The sequence below is a fragment of the Haliaeetus albicilla genome, chromosome 2 (assembly GCF_947461875.1).
Source record: "Haliaeetus albicilla chromosome 2, bHalAlb1.1, whole genome shotgun sequence".
Taxonomy (NCBI): domain Eukaryota; kingdom Metazoa; phylum Chordata; class Aves; order Accipitriformes; family Accipitridae; genus Haliaeetus; species Haliaeetus albicilla.
The window spans coordinates 80,104,245-80,122,558 of NC_091484.1; the positions used below are offsets into that span (position 1 = coordinate 80,104,245).

The window sequence follows — 18,314 nt, forward strand, 5'->3', positions numbered from 1 at the left end:
AGAAAAAATTATTAGAGAAAAGTAAAACTTTAGAGACAAAATATGATTCTGTTGAAAGTGATTACTGACAGCTGGAAGAAGGACAGATGATCAGGGCCTCACGCAGGCAGCCAGGAGCCGACTGACCGACCATTGGGTGTCACTAACACACTGCAAAACCAGAGAAGATAACTCTCCAACCTGGTAATTATCACAGCACACCACCTTGCTCAGAGACTGCCTTTCCAGGCTGATTGCTGCGGAGAGCTCAGCTTATCAACCCAAATTAAGCGTTTTGGAGCTCAACCTGAACAGCGCATCCCTCTACCCACCTGCATGGTACTCTCCCCGCTCACACCAGAGTATTATAATTTCAAGTTTTATATTAGTCCTCCGAAGGTTTAGCAAACCAGCTGGCTACAAAAGAAGTCAATGGATGCAAAAATTGGCATGCAAGTCTTTTGTCTTTATTCCCAGACACTTTTTTTTTTCCCTCTTCTCATGCAAAGCTCTGGTTAATATGGGCAACAGACAAAGCACACAGACCATCCTCACACCCCAAATCCAGGAAAAAAAGCAGGTTTTATTGCTGGCTGAAGCTGGCAAGAGGGACAGAGATGTTGTTCCAGGCTGGAGAACAAAGATTAACTACTCTTCTCACAGATTTTAAATCCGGGAAGACTGACCTCATACATCACAGCACTATCAAAACAACAAAACGCTACAAAATAAAACAAGCTGCTATTGACACTTAGCAATGGGAAAGGCTCCATTGTAACTGGGGTTTTGGGAAAGAGGTTACAGAAAGTAAAGAGGAAATTCCACTTTGAATTTCAGCACTGAAACAGTTAGAAAGAGCTTAGCTATGTAAATAGTTCTAGCCATTTACTCTTACTGGCCCCCTCAAACAGAAATACCAAAAGGTGATAAAAGCTTAACGGAAAAGCACAGTCCTCAGATCTTTTTGACACAGGTTGAAAGGTTTTAACTTTGATAACACTCTAACAATGCAGCTTGCAAATCAGAAGGGTACCTAAGTTCGCAAGAGGGAGTGGCAGGAAGGTACTGAAGAGACACCTATGTGGACCACTGTGGATGCTATAGATTTTAAAATCTCTTAGTCAGTTTTAGGATCCCAGCAAGCAATTAATGGCTGGTGCTGCAACAGATGTTGCGGAACCATCCAGGCAACTATTTTTTCACATTTTTCCTCCATTTTCGTCTATCCAAAAATACATCCTTTGTTCTAACTACCAGAACCTGAACCGTGTCGGTCTTTTCAGGTGTACTGAGCCGCCCACCCTCTGCCTGCAGTCTGTAAAGTCAGTTAGTTGCTTCCTAGCTACTGTCTGCTCGCTCCCCAGGGAGGTAAAAATTAGCAACATACCATCACGTGGTAAATCTCTTTGCTTGGGAGACGAAGAGCTCTGCACATCGCTGACCTCAATTTCTTTTCTTTCCAGTGGAGCAGTTTTGCTGGATTCCATCTCAGTGCATTTGCTTTTCGGAGAATCAAACCCAGCAGCTCCATCGGTGGCATTTCTCTTCTCCTTCTTCACCACTGCCTCCTCCCTCTCTTTGTCCTGGCTGCTGATTTCAGGGATTTGCTCCAGCTTGCTGTGATACAAGCTCGGGCTGCCCAGCTCTTTCTTGACCGAGTTGCTGCCACTGTTCCACTCCTCTCTCTTCTTGGCAGCTGGCTCCTCTGCCAGGAGGGACTGATGCTCCTTCACCACCAGGCTGGGCAGCCCCGCACAGCTCTGCTCAGGACCCAAGCTGCAGACAGATGTTTGCTCTTCTGACACGGTCATTGACCTTTTCATCGGAGCACCCGGCTTTCTGGCTGTGGGGCTCGAGCACTGGGTCAGGCTGCTATTAGGAGAGAGTAGACCAGTAGCGACGTCTTCTCTAAGCACTGGCTCAGGGTATTTATCAGCCAGGTTAAGGGTTAGGGGCACCGACAAGTGAGAGCACTCTGACATTGCACGCCTCATTGCCTTCCTTTGGTGGGCAGCCCTGTTCAGAAAACTGCCGTCATCTGCACAGCTCAGCTTGTCTTCCATCTCCTCCTCCATTTCAGTGGTATTATTAAAGTAACTACTTTTGGAGTCATCTTGTGCAAGCTCTACGGTGGTAGTTGGAGGTTCTGGCTTAGATGCTGTTGAGGAAGAAGAAAATCCACTCTGCACATAGTTGTCATTAACCACCCCAATTACACAATAGCTGGGGGCTCCATCTTTTTTCACAGTTGCTTCTTTAGACCCCGAATCGTTGGGCAGGATAGGGTGGAAATTTGGATTCCAGACACTGATTTCCTGTTCCTTCATGTATTTGCTGGCATCACTCTCTGACACAGACAGATTGGGCAGGTTTGGGTCTGGCTGGCATTTGGTCTCCATTCCAGCCTTACCAGCTGCTTTCTCCTGATCGGTGATGGCTTCATTTTTACCCAGCCCAGGACCAGGTTTTTCAGCTCCTGCCTGTCCCACATGAAAATCTGTAGTTTTAGGGTTTGCGAAGTTCCCTTCTGCAGAAGGAAACGTTTCGGAAATCAAAGACCAGCTCTCAAGGTGACCTGCAGCTGCCTGGCATTTTTTGCCTTGCACCTCAATTTCTCTTTTGTCTTTCTGAGCTATTTTTAGCTCTTTGTCTAGTTTTCCTTCAAAGAAGCAGAGCTTGTCCTCATCCGTGAAACCAGTGTTCTTAACGAGCCCGTCCTTAATCGGTCCCCCTGAGTTTACATTCAAACCAATCTCATTAAGCTTCCCCTCAGTCCTCTGCCATTCGAATTCAGTTTTGCCGAAGTCTTTCGGGGACTCCATGCAGTGGAAGGCTTCCGAGAAGCTCTCCGTATTCTTGCTTTTGCACAGCTGGCTGTATTCGGAGAGCGATGCGGGCTGCTTGTTCGAGAGAGACATCTCCGATCGCTTCGCTTCCTCCCGTGGCTGTAACACCAGCTCCGAGCTCGCCGGCTGCTGGCGCCGGTGACGACACACCATGCCCCCTGTATTCATGACAAAACTCCTTCCTCCCCACCCCCTGCCTGCCGCACGCCTTCATTTACTGGATTCAGCCGCTAGTTCAAATGAAAACGTCAGGTTTTATCCTTTTGTAAAAAATCAAGAGGGATACGCTTCTATAACAGAAATACCCATCTCTGGCTAGATGCTAGTGGGGGTTTAATCATCTCAGTGAAATGATTTTTCTGTGAGCAGCATTTCTTGGGTAGTTACACACTTTGGGAAATATTGCCACCTCCTTTTTCTCTGTCAAACCATATTATGATCAGTGCATTTATCAGTATTAATTCCTGCTGATGAACCACTCTCTTAAGAATACTTAGTAACTAAGGTCAGCAATTTTCTTCCCCTTAAACAAAACCAAAACCAACCCCCAAAACAAGCCTAGCCCCAAACATTACAGCGCAGAATGACCTCTTTCAGCACAGGGCTTTGTTTTCAGTGAATTTTAATATATTCTTTTGGAATCAACAGTGATCACAAGTGTTGCTGTAATGAGGATTTCACGATTCACAAACCGTATCGCTCATACAAGCAAGTGGACAAAGCTGAAAAGGATGGAATGGGACAAGTTAGGAGAGGTTTTGTAGTCTTAAATACTGTAAACTTGATTTTTAATTTTTTTTTTTAAATGTGAACATATCTTACAATATTTTTAAGCTGCATTTTTCCTATTGCACTTAATTAGACCTAGCATTTCACATTTTGTGTTGATGTATTCAAAACCAGTTTCAACACGTATTAAGTGCACTACTCTGCCATCCTGCAACGCCTCTATAGCCAGCATCCTTGACAAGGCTTTTCTAACTGCTATTCTGGATTTGGACACTGTTTCCCTGGTTAAACTGGGAGCCTACCCGAGAGGGCTCAAGATTGCTTCTAGCCACTCAGCCACCAGTATCTGGATTGCTACTATTGCATTAGCACCAAACTGCAGAGTCATCTTTTTTCTTAAGTGCCTAGTACAGATTAATCCTTGACTAAAGCAAATTTTCTTCTTTGAACCAGGGTTACAATACTTTACAGACGTTGACCGTTACAGACATCAAAATATTCAAGTCCAGGAGAAAATTTTGTCCTTATAGCTGAAGCTGTAGAAGGACTCCCTGCTATAGTTTAATTGAGCATAAATGTATTTTTACACCCAGAGACTGCAAGCTACACTACGCCCCCTGAATTTAACCTGCTGCTGAGAAATGCTACAATCCACATTTATCTACTTGTATTTAAGCTTTAGATTTAAGACACTGCTATATTTAAAAACAATGACTAAGGAACCGTAAGTTATATGAATCTTTCATGACACCCTCTAATTAACCAGAATAGTTCCACCCACAAGCTTCACTTCTCAAAAGGCCTCAACAATTTTTCTGTACTTTAAAATATTCATAGGTGTCTTGCTAGCGGAAAATGGGACCTTAGCTCGAGGCTTGCATTCTCTCTCGTAACGGATGTCAGACTAATGTTTGCAAGCACTTGCTCGCTCTAAAAGTACTTGGTCTGCTCCCCAAAATGGCAGACCTTGAAGTCATCTAATCCCACGTAATTACTGTTATTCCTCTATCACTCAGTCAATTCCACAACAAGATTTTTGCAGCGAATCTCAATCCATTAAAGATCACTTAATGCACTTCACCAGGAGCGAGGGCAAGTTTGTAAAGCTAACTGAAACCACCTAGTAGGTTTTTTTTTTTTGGTGGTGGTGGTGGTGTGTTTTTTTTTAAAGCGAACAGCTACCATTTATAATGGACAGGGGAGAAAACCCTCATTGATCTGGGGGCTGGTACTTCAAAGCCCAGTATAACAGAAGAGATTTGAATCACTGGAAAGAAAAGCCTGATTCATAATGTCAATATACAGTCAGTAACAACCACTACTACTACTTTATTTGATAATATTTTTTAATGTAGGAAATGAACCATATTCAATACCTAGGATACTCAGAAGCAGGAGAATGCTTAGCTATGAAAAAATCTCTAAAGTCATCCAGTATTTAATTTCTCAGGACATTAATGGAGGCAATGTAGAGTTCATACACTGAGAGCTTTTCAACAGCTTCATCCTGCCCCATAGCATGTTGTTTCCAGACACTCATTTGCGGTTCCCGTGCCCTAGCCTCTACCTTCTACCACATGGATTTTTTTCTTTAAATTATTAATATTCTACTTCTGAAGCTATGCCTCTGTTGCTGTGCTAAGCTTTCAGCAAGACCAGAAACGGCCACTCACAAGACATGACCAGCAGTCCTCACACTGGAGCTTTGGTCCCAGTCGTTCCTTTAGATTCTCACAAACCTTAAATCTTCTAAAGAATTATAAAAAAAACCTAGTCAATGAAGATAAGCAGGAAAGGGTGGGAAGATGTTCAGAAAACAAGAGCTGAACAGATTTTGAAAACCAACTGAAATGAGAAAGGACCCATGCTAAAGAGGAGTTGGGTTAGAAGGTTAAGTTAGACTTCCTGAAAAGAAGCCCATCCACTGCTTTTACCCTTAGTTCAACTTTGAGGAAGAATTGATACTCTTCAAGTATCAAATTCAGGGTTTCACAATCCTTTTGACTCTCTGTCATCTTTCTTTTCAAGAATGTGTCAGATAATGGCAGTAAAATAGTTATAAGTTCTTGCAAGTCAGACCCTGGTCCAGCTTCTGGACATGGGGATTCACCCACTGCCTGGAGCTTCTCGCAACCTTCCAGTGGCGAGACAGTAGCCTGTTTCACAAGGAGGAAGGTTATATTTTGCCTTTTCACATCCTCTTATCATCATTAAATCCTGTCTTTTCTTACAGGTACAGTTGACACAAATAACCCTGTCAGGGAAGCTGAGCACATAAAACACACGTTTCAGTACCAACATTAAACACATCTGTAGTCGTTTATCTGAGCTGCTTAGATATATTTTGATGCTTATATTGTACCTCTGAACATGAGCATTTTCCAAGGGAAGACATACCCATGTGCTGAAGAAACTGCAAAAAATCCCTATCCGCTTCACTGGGCTTTACCAGGTAAAACACGGCTGCCCAGGCTGAGACAGTGCCAATAACCAGAGCAGACTAAGATCACTACATCAGCACGTCACGACTTAATACCCAATCTGCAAGCTTCCAGCCTCAGCAGATGAATCAGCCTAGTGTTTCTATTTTTGCTTCACTCCCGAAGCTATTACTTATCCCTTCTAATGCCTTTGCTTTTTTTTTTAACCTAACACAATCGTTTCTGTGCAGTCCTTTGCACTGGTTTCTAAGGCAACATCACTTTCCAGGATGAGCTACTCCTTGCCAGCATCGCCAAATAACGTGATCTCTAATTAAGTGTTATTACCAGTAACAGTCAGTGATCAGACTGACCAGAACCATCAAGGACACGCTCCCTCTATAAAAGCCAAGACCATAAAACTGCAATCCACACGCTCACTCGTCTGTATGTTCACACATAAGCGTTGTGCTGCTCAGCCAAACACTTGCTGTGTGTAAAACAAGCAGCAACACATGAAGCCTGAAGTCTGACACTACCTGCTGAACTCACATGCTTCATTTCTTCTTGCAGTCTGGAGGAAGGAAGGCTAAAGGATAAAAAGGTGAACTGGAATATTCAGCATTCTGGCCATTGTAACTTGGCACTACAAGCTTAACATTTAAAAGGTGTGGAGCTGTACAATACTTAAACACAGTCTCCTATTTTGTACGACAGGACATTTACAGATCAAATCCCACTTACTTTAGAATTTACATATAATACATTAAAAATCCTAGTCAACAGCCAAAACCAGAATCAAAATGCACTCAACAGTGTTTCCAACTCAAAATATTACCAGTATTTGGTTATTGTAGTAGTACTTGATAGTGAGAACTGAAAAAAGGCAAAGTTAACTGAATGATACACAAGCAATGAACTAGCAACATCAGCAAGGAAAGATGAGGCTTGAAATTCAGACGTCCCCTGAAAGCTGAACATCACTACTGAGCAAATGTGTTCAACAGCCTTAGTCTGGCAGAATTTACAAACAGAAGTATATTTGTTTTGCTCCCAGCTTTTTTTTTGAAAATCAGAGTATCAAGGATGAGCAGGAATATAAAATAAAGAAAAACAAAACTTAGGAAGTCCTAGCCAAAGACTGTGGGGTGCCAGCTTAAAATGAGAGTTGCTGCATGAGACTGTCCAGCTAGAGAAAAAGCCAGTATTGATATAACACACAGTACAAAACCAACTAGGAGAAAAAAAAAAAGATGGGCATATGCAGTCAGTTACAACTGTTTTGAGCAACCCTTAAAAGAACATATTCAGAGCTATGCAGTGATTCAACAGAAGACAAAGAGGCCTCTAAACACCCGGAACCTGCAGCTACAGATCTGCAGAAATGTCCTCTGAGCTCAACTCACCTTTTAATTACAGATAGAACCGATACCTCAGCAAAACTTTCTGCTAAAGCAGAATCAAATACAAACACACAAGTGCAAAAATTTAGGGGAAAAGCAGATAATAGCAAAGTTCTCTTGCTGCTTCATAAATACGTTTAATACTGACATGAGAATTGGCTGGTGACATTGTTTGGTTTTCACTTCTCTCATACACCTAACTGGGATAATTAACAGGTCTCAATTAATGAACAGGCTGCAATATGATGTTATTCTGACCATTTCAAAAGCATTACAAAGTACCACTGTTATTATGAGGCACTTGTGCACGACTGCATTTGTGATGATAATTTCAGGCAAGATGGATGCAGTTAGTTACACATCCATACAGTCCAACGCCCCATCACGTTCACGTAGCTGATTAGCTCATATTAGACAAACCCAATTACAGTTTGGGGTCCCACAGGAGAATTACAGACATTATATGAATGAAAGGTTACTGTGGAAATGCTAAACCGACTTAATGTTATGACACCAGTATAATGCAAACCGGTCAGAAAAAGAAAATATTTAGAGAAAGGGCTTCATTGTGGCTGTAAAAGAAAAGCAAATACTGTAATTAAGCAGGGATGGCATTTCTTGCTTTTAAATGTATCTTATTTACACACAAGGGATTTAGAGCTGTTATATTGAGAAATATGTACTGTATTACACATGGCGACTGTGCCAATGGGCTGCAAAGACAGCTTGTCATCAGCTCAGCTGAAAGGACGGGCACTGGAAGGATGCCCACAGAAGGCAGCGACAGAGATTGCAATGGAAGCTTTTGAGGAAAGAGGGTAACTAAGCATCAGATGACCACTTGAACAGGCCCCTCCTATCCATGTTCGGGAGAATAATTCAGATGCATATCTGTCTAGACCACAATGTGGTTATGCAATAAGCTCTTTATTCTGCCAGCACCGAAGCCCACAGCATTAAGTACTGGAGCATCACTATAATAGACATACACGAAGATGGCCCTTTCCTGAACAGCTTATGCAAATCAAAAAACATAAGAAGATATAAAACCCAAAACACCGAAACAAATTAATTCCTTTTTTTAAAATAGACTATTCTTTAAGGACAGACTGAAGAAAAAAAATCTTTTGAAAGTCTCGATATTGAAATACAGCTTGAGGAGTAAAGGGAAGAGGGATGCTAGCAGTAAATCTGAATCAAATGGCTCAAACACTGGATGAATGAAAACCTTCCATCATTTCCTCCGTTAACCATTGCTCAACATCAGATCCCCAGCACTGTATCAGCCAGGGCACCTGCTTGGAAGTACAGATTTTAGGACCCTGCTTTTTTATATGTCATTCCTATATACATAAATCCACACAAGAGGTAGCATAAAGGCTCAGTCACATTTTAAAGGCTGATAATGTCTGATGTGTTTTGGTTATCATCTCAGCTGCCTCCTGACATTAAAAGGTATAAAATAATTTTCCAGAAGAATCTGGGGCAGTTCTTACAATGGCAACAACAAAAATGAGAAGCTGAAATACATCCGAAAGATGGATAAGGGATTAAATTCAAATTGCAAGAACAGCCTTACATCCAATGTTTCTTAACTTTAAGCTGCAAAGTCAAAATTAGAAAAAAAAAATTTACCGAAGTTTGCAGGCCTAGTTTATAAAAGATACATACAACTTCCGTCAGTGAGAGAAATCTGCAGCATCACAGTTGCCATGACTCCCAACGGAACTGTATCACAAAGCTCATACCTATTTTAGCAGTACATACAGGAGCTGATGCATTTAGGAAAGCCATCCTCTTCTTCTAGAACACACAGTGTAAGACATGGGAGCCCAGTTAAAGAGATTTTATTTACTAAATTTTAGCAGAAGATCCTCCAAAATATCTACATGCATTATTCTGATAGCAAATCACTGACTGCCCACCAGGGGAAAGAAAAATAGCTTATATGGGTGGATATGAGGTGTTGCAAAGTACGAGCTTCACAGTCTTGCCTGACAAATACAGATGAAGTGTTGGCCAAGTTCTGCTGACAGGTAAAAATATAAAACCTTTGAGCAGTCAACTGTTATCTTAACAGGGGGATGAACAGGCATGTAGAGGGCATGTAGAGTCCATGGCCCCATCAGCTTAATGAAAATCTGGACCATAATAATGATCTCCTGGATCCCTGAAGCTCCTTCTCTGTCCAGTAAACAAGCACACATGTTCATGGTCCTGAATCTCTGCACTTTTTCCTTCACTGGTTTCTGGTTTTTACTTGTTTTCACCTGATGCAAGAATTCACTGTTTCATCCTCAGATCCAGCCTAAGGCACTTCCACACCAGTTGTGCCAACTTAGGGATTCAGTCCGGGTTTTGCTGGCATTTTGCAACTCACTGAACAGCTGCTTCGTTATGAGCGAGTTGGGCAGTGGATGGAAAGTGAGACAAGCCTCAGTAACATATCTGGATGGCAAAGCAAGTCTGCTTCCCTGCTCCTCCACTGCTAAGAGCTTGACTGCAACTTACGCTTTGTCACTTGGCCCAGATGTTGTGCGGTCACCATGAGACTGCCCGAAGCTATGCCAGGGGCCAGGTCTGCTGCCAGCACTCCTCGGCAGCCCTGCACCTGACAACATTTGGATTTAAACTGCTGTAGGAACATGTCAGCCAACATTTACAAAACAAGCTCAGTCATTCAGAGCTTCTCTTAAAAAAAAAAAAAAAGTAAAAAAAACATGAAGTGCTGAAAGAATGAAAGCAACTGAATATTATTGAAGTCCCGTGCAAACTTAGGTCAGGCCAACTTACAGATGCAAAGTATGTACCAATTTACTCACACACTGAAGTGCTACTCTGAACCAGGAATTGTTCAACTCTGTACACACTTTACCTGTGCAAAACATTCAGGAAGAGCTTTTCTTTTTTGCATGGATCTGCTACTAAAATTCTGCTCCCTTGAATGCAGCAGTTAGCAAAGGAAAATAAAGACTTCTAGCAGACAATGGAAAGGCTTTAAAAAAATGTTTTTATAAAAAAATGCTGCCTTTAGCTTTCCCTTTATTTTGTAGCATCATGCACCAAAGAACATTACTTCTGCAAGCACAAGTTCATGCAGAGAACACCACTTTCACTAAAATAGAACTACTTCAGGTTATGCAACACTCATTAAAATTACAAAACCTTTCAAAAACCTGACCAGCATGTTAAGGCGCACTTGAGCTCTACGTTTGTTAAGTTAGTGGCTGCATCATGCAAACTGGCAGCAAGGAACTCCACAGAAATAGGAACAGGAACAAACTTTCATGCCTGATGACAAGGCAAAAACTAAGAGCACTTAAGGGCAGGGATAAACTTCCCCAGCCTATCTCAGCAGACTGCAATTCACAGAGAAGATGCCAAATCTTTCTCAGGAAGGTTTAGAATGAGCAGAAGTACAAGAATATTTCTTATTTCATCTCTATCCATACTATATTCTCCATTTCAAAATTCTCCATTTCAAAATTCCTATGAACTTAATTAAATTCTATGACATTAATTCAATCTAATTTCCTGTGAGCACAGTGATCTTGTCCCCTGGACAACAGCCAGGGTAAACAGTCCAAAATGCTTACCTGTCCATCCATAGTCTCAACAGAGATAAAGTCTTAAAATCTGTATCAGTCCCACTATTGTTTTGTTACAACTCTGCTTTAGTAAAGGTTATTATTCCAGAAGGAAGCACATTTTGTAGATGTAGCATTTCAAGGTAGCTTAAGATAAAGTCATTAACCAACTGCAGGAGGAAAAGTAGATGGTTGCAGTTAGCTTGAGGTAGGATTAAAACCAAACCCTGCAACATGACAGCAATTGACAACATTTCCTACCACTGAAATACTCCATTCCCTGCTCGCCAGTGGCATACAGTGCTATTTAGTGATCACAATGATTCACTGCTGCACCGCAGATGAAGGTCACTTTCAGTCTCAGATGACAAGAAGCTAATGTAACTTACCACCAAAAAGTGCACGCTTATTTAAATGTCCTACTATATAGATATGTAAAATTAAATCTGAATGAATTAAAAAAAAATTTAAAAAAAAAAATCAAGAGTCCTGGAACTTAGACCAAGCTGTCAATCCTTCAAACTTTGGGAATAAGCACTGTGAGACAGGCAAGCAGAACTAACAGCCTTTTAAGATCAGCCAAAAAACCAGTCATGCCACACTCGCTTGTGCCACATAGGATTAACAATTACGTATTCATGCCAATGGACTGACAAATAGCAAGGTCTTGCACACAAGCTGTCTGGATTACTGCTGCTAGCTCAAATCGCAAACACACACCTTTTTCTTGCCTCTGCCGGCTCATACCAGTGGGTTTCAGCTGCCTTTGTTTCTCTCTGTCTGGAGCAGCAGACCTGGCTGGCAGAGTTGGCACCCCTCTTGACTTTGTGGGTCTCATGTAGCCTTTCACCTGTTCTGCTGCTTTAACTCTCTCTTTCTTTGCCTCCTTTGCAGCTTTTTGTTCACATTCTTCTTCTTTTTCTTTAGTTGTGTCTTGCAGTTTATCTACTTCAGACTTCAATGCTGGAGCATCCTTCAGGTGAGCTTCCCCACCGTGAGCAGCATCCTCTTCTGCAGGCCGAGGATGACCTTTATTATCATCTTTAGTACTTATTTTGGTTGTTTGGGCAGCTGTCAGATTTAAACCAGCAGCCTCTGCTTCAGCTGCTTTATTGTCCAAACTGCCTGGGCACTTCAGTGAGCTCTGCTCACTCTTCTTGCCTCCATCCAGCTCAGCCTCTTCAGCTTTATTCTCCATCAATGCTTCTGCCACAACCTGCGACACAGCTGCTTCTGCTTTGCTCTCTGGTATTGCTGGAAGTTCTGGGAAAATGGACCCAGTGTCCTTCTCTCCAGAAGAGACAGTTGCTTCTAGTTTCTCTGTCCCTTTGGCATCTACAGGAGCTGGTCTATTTTTTGAATCTGCCACCTTCTGAGGAAGGTCTGAGGAAGTGCTGTCAGTGTTGTGCTTTTTATCAGTGGTTCTTATTTCTTTATTATCCACCTTTGCCGCAGGAGAAAGGTGAACTTCGTCCTTCTTTGATGCGATGTCCTGTTTAACTGAATGATCCAAAGAAAGTGGTTTACCTGCCTCACTGCCATCCTCAGAACCAGCCTCTTTGGTTTTACCATCTTCCTTTGAAACCTCTTTTCCATGCTCTTTGTGTCCCAGATTGATCGGTTGCTCGCAAGATTTCTGTGTCTCTATCTCCTTCTTAGCACCCGATCCAGGCTCTTTGCTGCTTTTCTCTGTTACTGCTTCAGGAGGAGTAAGCCCCTTACTTCTTGCACCCTCATCTGTCTGCTTTGGGAAGCCAGAAGAAACATTGCCAGTGTTACCATGGCCAGTTACTGCAGTCTGAGCAAAGGATTCGAAGTCACTTCCTTTATTATTCCAAAGCATTTGAGGGCCAACAGGAAAGTTCTTAATATTTCTGTTTTCATCTACAAAATCCATGCCTTCCATTCCATATTCCACCTCAGATCCCATGGGAGGCTGTACTTCACTCCTGTTTGGTTTTGTCTCGAGAAAAACAGGCTGCTCAGAGGCATTTTTAGCCTTTTTTCTACTTCCATCATAATCCCTCTTTTTAGATCTATCAGTAACTGTGGCCAGAGTGCGATGTGCCACTGCTGGATGCTCTAGGATAGGAAGTCCACCCCCCCTGCTGCAAGGACTGGGACTTTCTGCTTCAGACTTGTCAGTTATCTCCACGTCATGAGGTGGAAACATCTCTGCACCTGCTTTATGCTCCAGAAGAAATGGCTGCTGCAAGTTAGCCTCCATCTTTTTGCATTTCTCGTTACTACTTGTGTGTGATTCTTCTGGCTCCAGAGGTATAGCAGGAGCTTGTACTTTAGTAGTATCAGTTGGGTCATCTAGCAGACTCGCTAAAGGACTGGAATTAGTCTCTTTGCCTTTATCAAAAGGCTGAGTTTGTTTAATATATCCCACCTCTTCACCTACTGCAGGGATGTTACCTGGTCCCAGTACAACAGAGTGCACAAGACTATTTTCAGCCTTTTTGCCTTTCACATCTCTACTTTTTTTCTTAGGCTTGTCCACCACCAGTTCCTTGGTTGGACTGTGTGCCACAGCTGCGTCTGTCCTGTGCTCTGGGGGAGGCTTGGATGTATCCAGTTCCTTACCTTTATTCATGGGCCAAGTTTCTTTAGTGTTGAGTATTTCTGGCTCTGATGTCTCTATTTTATGACCTGAAAGAACTGGCTGATTAGAGAAACTTATTCTATTGCCTCCCCGTGTTTCAGGCTTTTCCAGCACCTCTTTGGTTATACTGGTCAGATTCTCCAGCAAAAGCTCTCTTTCAAAACCAGACTCCTTGTCTTTATCAAAGGTAATTTCTTTTGTGCTTCCAGCCACCTTCTCTTTGCTTGGAAGACTGCTTGTTTCTACCCCAGCATCCAGGACAGCTGCTTGCCCCAAAGGATTTTTTTCAGGTTTTTTTCTTTTCCCATCACTACACCTCTTCCTAGGTTTGTCTGCCACCAGTGTTGCATCAGAATTTATCACAACTGATTCACCTGCAGAAGTAATTCCAGCCTCTTTGCCTTTATCAGTCAGATTTACCTCTTCTGTTTTGCTGATCGTGTCAGCCATAGCAAGATGCTTTCCTTCCTCCCTCCTACTCTCCAACAGGAACGGTTGGTCTAAAGCACCCAAATCAGCTATTTTATTTTTTCCAACATTTTCCTTAGGCTCCTCTGTTACCAGCTCAATTGGCCTTTGCATTTTAGTTACATCTGATTTATTCTCCTTAAAACACTCAGCAGCAATACAGCCCCTCTCTCTGCCTTTATCACTAACACTAACTTCCTTAGTTTTATCAATTATGTGAGGAAAACTACTTAGGTCCATCTTATTCTCAAGAAAAGGCTGCTGGAAAAAACTTCTTTCACCTTTTTTACTTCTTCCATCACTGCCTCTTTTTTTTGGCTTGTCTGCATGATAAGCATGTGTAATGCTTACTGATGGATGTCCTCTAGCAGTAAAACCTCTGCCTTTATCAGGGTAAGTTGTTTCTTTTATAGTCTCATCCATCCTCACTCCATCAGTAAGTCTGCTTACATCCTCTGAAAGCATCATCTGCTCAGAGAAGCTTTTGATTTTTTTTACTTTCCCTTCACCACGCTTTTTTTTAGGTCTGTCCATCCCATGTGCAATACTGGGATCTTTTCCAGTCTGCTGCTCTAATGCAATAAATGCTTTCCCTTTGTTTTTATCAGGGGAATCTGCCACCATCATTCTGTCCACTGCTTCAGCAGAGGTGGGTTGTTTGGTTGCATCAGACTTAGCCGACAGAAGAAATGGCTGCTCTGAAAAACTGTCAGCCTTTCTGTTTTGCAAAGCAGTAACTTCCTCATGTTTTGGTAAAACTAATGGTTTAACAGGCATTTTAGTAGTATCTGTTGGGGTCTTCAATACTCCTTCTGAAGTACTAAAGTCAATGGCCATGCACTTATCGGAGGACACTGTTTTAGTTTCATCAGCTGCCTTTGGTTCATTAGGAAGCTTGTCCGACAGGGCCGCAGCCTCTAGAAAAGCAGGCTGTTTGAAGGATTCATTTTCAACCCCTTTGCTTTTTTCACAACTACCTCTTTTCTTTGCTGCTGCTTCTAGTGACCCACTGGAAGCCTGAAGCTCATGATAGACAGTGTCACTGAATGCTTCACGCCTGGGAGATGTGCATTTAGCCTCCTTACGGTTATCAGAAAGGAGTAATTCTGAAGGTTTGGTCTGTAAAGAAGTTTCTACTTTGCTTAGATTGACCGCTTCTGAAAGAGATGCCATCAGGTCAGCACATTTTGACTCCTTATACTCCCTCTTCTCATTTTTATCAAGAAAATCTCTTTCCACAGGCTTGGTTGGCCCCTCTGCTGAAACAGTTTCTCTCACCTTAGTCTTGCCTACCTGCTCCGAAGGAACCTCTTTTCTTTTGCCTTTAGATTGCAACATCGAACTGTCACCTCTCATTTCATCTGTTTTCATGACATCCTTGGTTTTTGCATCTAACACAGACTCTAACGGCATGCTGGGATTTTGGGCCCGCTGTCCTGGTGCTGGCACTGAGAAGGCATTTTGCTCATCCAAGATACGACTTCCAGTTATTATTTTAGCATCCTTTGGCATATCTGAAACTCTGCTTCCTGAGGCAATTGACTGCTCTTTGCAAGCTTCAGCAGGCATTACAGGAGAGACATCTGGTTTTTGCAATTCAACAGCAAATGGAGAATTTCTAGGAGCTTTTGACACTGTTACATTTTCATCCCAGAAGTCCATTGTTCTTGGCAGCTGATTTCTCTTTTGTTTTGGTTTCTTCTTCTTTTTTTTCACAATGGCCAGGGAACTTTCCAAATCCCAGCTCTCCCTTGGTACATCTCTGCAGCTCTCCACAAACTCCGACAGCACATTGGCTGGCTGCTCAGTTGCCTTTTTATGTGAAACCCTAGTGCGAGGGGATGTTCCAGCAACACATCCAAGTTCCACTATAGAATAGGGGTCTACTTTTGGGTCAGTACTCTTCTGTTGTGTGAGACCTATTAGACGTTCCTCTGGTACATCTGTAATAGGCACTGGTGCAGGTTTTGCTCTGCCAAACCTGCGTTCACTTGATTTGTTAGCTTGCCTGATTTGTGCAGTAGGTAGACCTGGAATACAGGAAGCCTGCTCAAACATCGAAGCAACTATTTGCTTTAAAAAAAATTAATAAATATACTATATATATATGTGATCTTAGCCATCTAAAATAGTCCATACAGTCATATATACAGAATTTTCCAGCACTGATACCACACTAATTCTAAAGCCACCTCAAAAGGGCTGGGATAGACATTTACACGCAAAACCTATTTAAACTACTATTGATAAATACGTCAATGCTATTTAAAAATACATAATTCCTGATACATGCTCTTACCCCATCAAAAAGCAACAGTTCTTGTAAGGACATGCTATCGCTTTTTAAAAATGCATTAAGGATCCATTTTGTCTTAGCAAGACAAGATAACAGATACACTTTTTATATGTCTAGCTGGCATCCTTCCAAAATGTGAAAATAGAGGTTTAGTGGAAAGATGAGACTAGGGGAGAGAGAAGGGGGAGTGAAAGAGCTAAGTTTCCCCCAGCACCCACGGTGGAAGCAGCGGAAGGCAGAACTTCCGTAACAGAAGTCATTTGCTGTACTCCATTATAGGCAGCATGAGGTTTCCTTAGCTACAAGCTACTGATTTAAAGAGAGCATCAGTCGTTTGTCACTTAGCCCTGGCCCAGAAATCAGCCTCCAGTCACAAGTGTAAGCAATAACAGCTCATTGGAGAGGCTGGGTTAGTGGAGCAGGAAAAAAATTACATTTCCCTTTGGTAATTACAAAACTCAATTTGGAAGGAGGTCTTCACTAGGAATATTGTAATAAGAATTAATGGTCCTTTTTAATACCAAAATAAAAAGCTAGTGGTAATAGCAAAAAGATGGTGAGCTTTTAAATTCTACAGCGGAAAAGATACAAGCCAGTCCCAGTGATAAAGTACTAGTAGCACCCATATTGGGGTTTTTAGTCTGGTGAACGTGGAGGGGAAAAGAATATTTAAGAGCACAGGGATTAGAGGCAAAGTGCAAGCAGAATCACTGATGAATGCAAAGAACCACACAGCTGCTTGGTGCAAAAAAAGATTTCTGCTTGCTCAAGTGGCAACACAGTCAGTAGGAAAAGGTGAATAGTTCACAGAGGATATTTCCATTTTAAAATTGAATTATTATTTGTATTCTACCTGTGGGCTCTTGCAGGGTTTTTTCTTGCTGAGGCTCTGCATGTTGGACATGGTTGTGTTCAGCCTCCTCCTTTTCTTTCTCTGTAACAGTAACATCCACAGTAGTAACAGATTTTTCTGGAAGGATATCTTTATTTTCTAGTGCAACGGCTTCTTTTACTTCTACTGGAACTGAAATACGAAAAACACGAACAGAATGCTTCAGTTCTTAGGAAGGCAGGCAACCTGCAGTTTAAAAGCAAGCCCTTGCAAAGGGTATAGGTTTTATTTTATTTTTAAAAGGAATTAAGTTTATAAGATATGGTAGTCTACCATGTATTATCTCCTCACAATCCCATTTTAAGCAGCAATTTTATATTTTGGCAGACATACCAAGGTGGAGGCAAAACATGAAGCAAAGACTGTGTTAGGGCTTAAGCACAGGGTAAGGGTTTGTTTGGGGTTTGTTTTTTCCTCTTTGTAATCAACCAAATGCAGACTGTACTTGCTTCCCGCTGGAATTCAAATCCAGAATATACTCCATTATCAGTCTGGAGTCCCTATCTAATGCTAATCATCTAGTATTCATAGATACCTTAGAATATATTCATGCAGACACTACAAAATTCCTAGCTACACATAATTATAACAAGTTTTAATTTGTAAGACATAATTACATTGGAGAATGGTTCTCTATGTAATTAATTTTATTTAAATTTTGAATAGAAATAAAAAATATGACAGACATTGGTACAACAACTAGGGATGAGGAAGAAAAAGACAAGTTATATGATGGTAATTTCAAATGTTAAGCCTACCATCTATTTATAACAGTCCCTGTGTTAGCACACACTAATAACCTTCTTGAAATTAAACCTTTGTTGCTTTTTCCTTGATAAGGAGGAGAACAGTGTCTCTGAGAAAGAACTTAGGTGGTGGGGCAGAATTTCCTGATAGCAAAGTGCTGGCTCCAGTTTTATAATGTGGTTTGCAGTTCTCACCTGCAGGTTCTGAAAGATGGTTTGTCTGTTCAGGAAGATGCTCTTCATGGTGGCTGGGAGGTGGTCTGCTGTCTTTAGCTTTCTCTAAAAGATCAACGCAAGCTTCTGGGACTTTTGATTCTTGTTCCACATTTGCAGTTGCTTC

At 41.8% G+C, this 18,314-nt stretch overlaps 1 protein-coding gene across 17 annotated transcripts in view; it reads right to left on the bottom strand.

The window, feature by feature from the left end:
• Positions 1 to 18,314, bottom strand: part of MAP4 (microtubule associated protein 4) — a 164,279-nt gene that overhangs the window by 39,597 nt on the left and 106,368 nt on the right. For 12 of the 17 annotated variants that reach the window (XM_069778471.1, XM_069778464.1, XM_069778472.1 and 9 more), the window contains 3 exons: positions 18,170 to 18,313; positions 17,190 to 17,360; positions 11,685 to 16,070 (listed from right to left, as the gene is read on the bottom strand). In XM_069778471.1, coding sequence (XP_069634572.1) covers positions 11,685 to 16,070; positions 17,190 to 17,360; positions 18,170 to 18,313 — 4,701 coding nt within the window. The remainder of the gene's footprint in view (positions 1 to 11,684; positions 16,071 to 17,189; positions 17,361 to 18,169; position 18,314) is intronic. The other 5 variants (XM_069778480.1, XM_069778477.1, XM_069778465.1 and 2 more) reach the window with 4 other exon arrangements.